This window comes from Phalaenopsis equestris, unplaced genomic scaffold (assembly GCF_001263595.1).
Source record: "Phalaenopsis equestris unplaced genomic scaffold, ASM126359v1 Scaffold210812, whole genome shotgun sequence".
NCBI lineage: Eukaryota > Viridiplantae > Streptophyta > Magnoliopsida > Asparagales > Orchidaceae > Phalaenopsis > Phalaenopsis equestris.
In genome coordinates this window covers 1-5201 of record NW_018229869.1, presented here as the reverse complement: position 1 = coordinate 5201, position 5201 = coordinate 1, and the positions used below count along the sequence as shown (strand labels likewise).

General features: G+C 37.5%; 1 protein-coding gene across 1 annotated transcript; it reads left to right on the top strand.

The window, feature by feature from the left end:
• Positions 1-1611: 1611 nt before the first annotated feature.
• LOC110036778 lies at positions 1612-2070 on the top strand. Its single transcript, XM_020741305.1, has one exon. The coding sequence runs from the start codon at positions 1612-1614 to the stop codon at positions 2068-2070; it is 459 nt and encodes a 152-aa protein (XP_020596964.1).
• Positions 2071-5201: the final 3131 nt, after the last annotated feature.

The window sequence follows — 5201 nt, the reverse complement described above, 5'->3', positions numbered from 1 at the left end:
TTGGAAGGGCTATTTCAATAGACTTGACTCCTCCTAATGACACAAACTCATCAAACATCAAAAGAATCGCCTTCATTGGCATTTATGAGAAGTTAGGTTTTAATCCTAGGAAGAGCCTTGCTTTGAGAAGTGTCGGACTCTAAGGGCTCGTTTGGGGTAGCTTATTAGGGTGCGGTGGCGTTTTGAAAACGTCGACTCCCTGTTTGGTAATCACGTTCGTGGAACTTATTCCTGCCGCACTGCGTCCGCGTCTGATAAATCCTTATATGGCTTCGACGCAGGTAAAGCCCCGCGTCCCGTGTTAACGTCCCGCGTTGCCTTCAGCTCTAATGAGACGGGGTTTGCAAGTATACCAGATTACTTCCCGCTAGAGCCGGTGACAGCTGATGAAGAAATACATAGGGTTAACCAGAAGGAGTTAGGGAAGTCAAGCTCATAGTCAAAGAGGCCCAGGCTAGGATGAAGGAAGAAAGAAAAGGAGATTTTTGTTAAAACTTCATTTGACCGACTCATAGATGCATTTGGAGCTCTATCGCCTGCTCCACTTCCTGACAGCACTATCTTTGATTGTCTTCAAACTTTGTCTATTACCCCGAATTAGTTGCGGATATGTGCTTTCATGCATTATGTATGAAAAAGTTAGAGGATCAAACACGTAGGCAAATATTCATGGCGATGGAACCAAAGCTGCGCATCGAGTATTGGTGTGTTCTTGTGGATGAATGAATTTTTCTATGTTTTCTTTTATTATATTATGAACTCTTTGAAATTATGTACTCATTTATTATTTGGAGTTATGATTTTTTTTTATTGTACTTCTACATGATTCTTGAATGTCTTTTAGTAGAGCTCTATACATTTTTATTGTAACTGGTTGAGTGTTCTCATTGTTTATTTCTCGTTCGCTCTATTGATTAGAAATTGTTGAACTAACCGACATCTTTCTTCCTTTAGGATGGATCGGAAACATGAACGTCGTAAGAGAATGGCATGGGCTACAGTTATTGTCATATTATTGTTGGAGTATTACCGATCAAGCAGTGTTTGTATACCCCGTATGACCTCAAACTTTATTGGGGATAAATGGGTAGGTGAGATATTTTCTGGACATCCAATTAGGTTCAGCAACATATTTCGAATGACTGTACCGATATTTATAGATCTCCTGCAAGAGTTATCCCCGAATCACGGACTCCAAGGTTCTTCGAGAACGACGAGAAGGGAGGTATTGGCTATAACACTATATATTCTGTTACAGAATGAATCAATTAGAAGTGCTATGGAGAGATTTCAGCATTCATCAGAGAAAATAAACTGTTATTTCTCCAAAGGCATACAGGCACTTGTTAGCTTAGCCACTAAAATTGTCAGGTCAGAGGATTCATCATTTGCTAATACTCCATGACAAATCACAATCGATCCTGATTACATTCCTTACTTCAAGGTAACTATTATTTTTTACGTACGAACCAAAATATAAATAGGGAGTGCACATTATAGTCGGATTTTCTCCTATGCTACTAGGAATAGATCGCAGAGTTTTCCTCATCCGCCTTCAAGTATGTTTTGATTTATAAAAGTTCAAATTATATGTATTTATTGCAAATAACAATGTCTACCATAACAGGAAAAAATTATTTGATTGATGCTGGATACCCTATGCAGAATGACTATATGAAGTCATATCCAGACACTAGGTACCATATTCCTGATTTTGAGCGAGCAAGTGGAACTGTTCGTGGTAGGAAAGAAATGTTTAACAAACGTCACTCTTCTTTACGTGGGATAATTGAAAGAATATGTGGAGTTTGGAAGAAGAAATGTGTCATCTTGCGTGATATGTCGTCATATTTATTTCAGAAGCAGGTGCATATTGTGGTGGCAACAATAGCACTTCATAACTTCATCCGACAACATCTTTCACGTTCAAATACAGACTTCAGTATGGCAGATAACAATGGCCTGAATTTCTATGAAGAACCATCAGAATTTTTGATCGGGTCTTCAGTTCCTGAGGTTGAGAATGACTATAATGAATTTGAAATTTATGATGTTATCTATGACAGTTAATCCACCAAGTCATTCTTTTCTTCGTATATTATAAGTTCATTTTGATGTATACCTTTTTTTTTTAGATCTGACATTTGACTTTTTTTTGTTTTTTTTTCGCAATTATACCAACATAACTTCTAGGATTTCAGTGACAGATAGAGTTTTTTTGTGTTATTGTTGGTTGCCAACTATGTTACTCACGTCGCGTCAGTCTCATAGTTATGAGAGCGGTTATCGCAAGGGTGCTTCAACTCGTTGCAGTTTCTTCCGATGGGCTGACAGTCCCACTTGTTGCACTGCCAGCAGTGATGGAAATCCAATGTTTTCCCAGGTTGATAGTGCAGCTAAGAACAGACGTAGCCAGAGTTTGAAATTAAAATATTTTAATATTTCTCATTTTAGTTGTACTTGTCTTTATTCTTTTTTTATTTTTTCTGGTGCTCACGAGAGTGTGAGAATTGTATGTCATCTTTTGAAACTGATCTGTAATGATTTTATACTTCTACACTATATGCTTTTGTAATACCAATAAACATTCTGAATAAGCTGCCCCAAATAGTTTTACCAGACAGTGGCAGAACTGTCATTTATACAGTCATAACTAGCAATAAGCCTGCCCTAAACAGACCCTAAAGTTTCAAAAAGTTGTTACTCTGCACAATTGGATAACCTTCATGACAACTTTGACCAATCTCACCCAAGCATCAGCTCCCCGAATAACCACATTGGCACCATCAAGGGCGTCCTCAATAGCAACCTACTCAGCATTAAGGGATTCATTAAAAAATAGCTTGTCGTGTGATGAACTCTACACAATCAAAATTCCCAAGGTGTTTAAACCTTAATATCCACCACTAGAGAAAAGCTCTATACCATCTTTAGGCAGTGTAGCCTGAGAATCCACTTTCCCAAGAATCAAATGTACTCATCCTACAATAATGAGCTACTAAACTCATTAGATTTACCAAGACTTTTCCTAGTAACTCGAACACTAATCTTATGTACTAGTCAGTCAAGTAAGGTTTCTTGCTAGAATTTGCTAGAAGTACTGGCTCTCAAACTGAAGAACGTTTGAAGTTCTAGACTAGCACCTGGATATAATTCAAATACAAATACTAAACCAAGTCCAAGTCATGTAGTCTCCATTAAATCATTATGTAATCAATTTTATACCAACGGCTTTGACCCACAATACAAATAAAGGTAGTCAGTCATACATGAAATATATGCCTAATAACTTTCTGGCCAAAACTCTTATCTCATTAGTCTCTCTAAGACCTACTCCTAGATTCTCCTCAGACTAACTTTTTTTTCTCTTTAAATCGTCTATGTAACTCAGTTTGAATAAGAATAGTCTTAGAGACTCAATCTTCTCATTTCCCTTTCTGCTATTCGGGCTTGTTGTCTATCTCTATAGATTGTTGGATCTTTCAATTATCCAACAACCATGTTATCACATTAAAAGCAAGAAAACTGGTTTCATTCTAATACCAATTAGGTTGCCTTCTCCAAGAAACCACTGATGTTTCAAAATGGCAAATGGATCGAGCTATTGGGCAACATTCAGCTAAAACCCTGTTATAATTACAGAGTCAAGGTACTAAACTTAGCGGAAACTGCCCTCCGTATCAATCGCTATTGTAAATTAGCGCCCAGAGATAATGCACCTTTTGACGGGGCAGAGGGAATGGAGTCGCCGGAGCCAACGACAGCAATGCCGCTTGAGCCAAAGAGGCTTCCGGCGTAGAAGGAAACAGCAATGAAAAAGAGGCCAAAGAGTATCAGATGCACTATGCGGGAATCGAACACCGCCGAAAACATCTTTGGCATGTCGCCGTCGATCGGCTCCTTTATTTCGCAGAATTGTCTCCAGTAGGAAAAGGGCTCGGCAAAAGCCCCGAACCAAGTCACGGGATTGCGAGGCACGGTCGGCGGACTCGCTAGGGTTTTTTTTTTTTGGATGATTTACATACATGCCACCTAATTTATCCTATTTTACAATGTCACTTTTAAAATTTATTTTTTACTTTTCTAACACCCAAGAGTCCCAAATGCATAAGAATTTATGTTAAAGATTTTAGTGCTACATATGGACATGTAAATACAAAAGATATATGTGCTACATGTGTAAATTACTCTGAATTTTTTTGTTTTCTTTCATTCTAAATCTTTTAGCCTAAACTTCTGGTAAGAGTGTTATTTTTGTTTTATGAAAAATTTATTTTTCAAATGCTTTCTAATTTAATTGGCACGTCCCCCAAGGAGTATAGGCTAATTTAAAAGGCTTATTCAAAATGACAATGGAGTAATGAACATTTTGCAATTTTCTAGCCAAAGTGAGTTGTTATCATAACAAAGATCATACTAATATTAATTGTGTGCTGGAGATTAGTGCATGTCATAAGGTGAAGAACATTCAATATCTTTATAAAATAGAGAAGGTTTGGATCGTATTCATATGGTGGAGTATCAACGTTTAAGGTTTGATAGTACTGGTAAATTTATTATTGAACTTGATCCATATACAGACAGATAGATGTTATGTTTTTATCAGTTGAACTTTCGTGGATATTATTTTTTTGATAAATTGGATATCCACCATAAAAAAAAGTCTGAAATAAGGATCTGACCTGCAAAATAGGGTTAGTATGAGCAATAGTATGCAACATATAATAGACCATGTCCGGTGAGAGGAGACCTAAGCAACGCTTGCAAAAAACAAGTTAGCATAAATTAATATAGCTCCTCTATATTGGACATAGCACCCTGCAAGAAAAGACACCACTAACATGCTAGTGCACAATTGTCAAAGCCAGTAAACACACAAAGCATCACAAAAATGCTTGACTATGCACAAAACATCAACAATAGTTGGAGCATATGAAAAACCTAACTGCACCTTATCCCTTGTCTAACGAGCATATACATCAAGGTGTCCTAATCACAGGCATCTAAGAGTGTGTGCAAGAATTTAGGTAAAGGCAATAGTATGATTTTGATGGGGTCGCCATCATCTGCACCTTCCTAAAGATCCAAGAGATCTATGTATGCCACTATGAGATGAAATTTTAAAACATCGAGACCGTGTTGGAGAATAAGGGTGATGGAGTTTGCTCTCTCTCGAGCAGCTCCTTTCAATGTGAAACCGT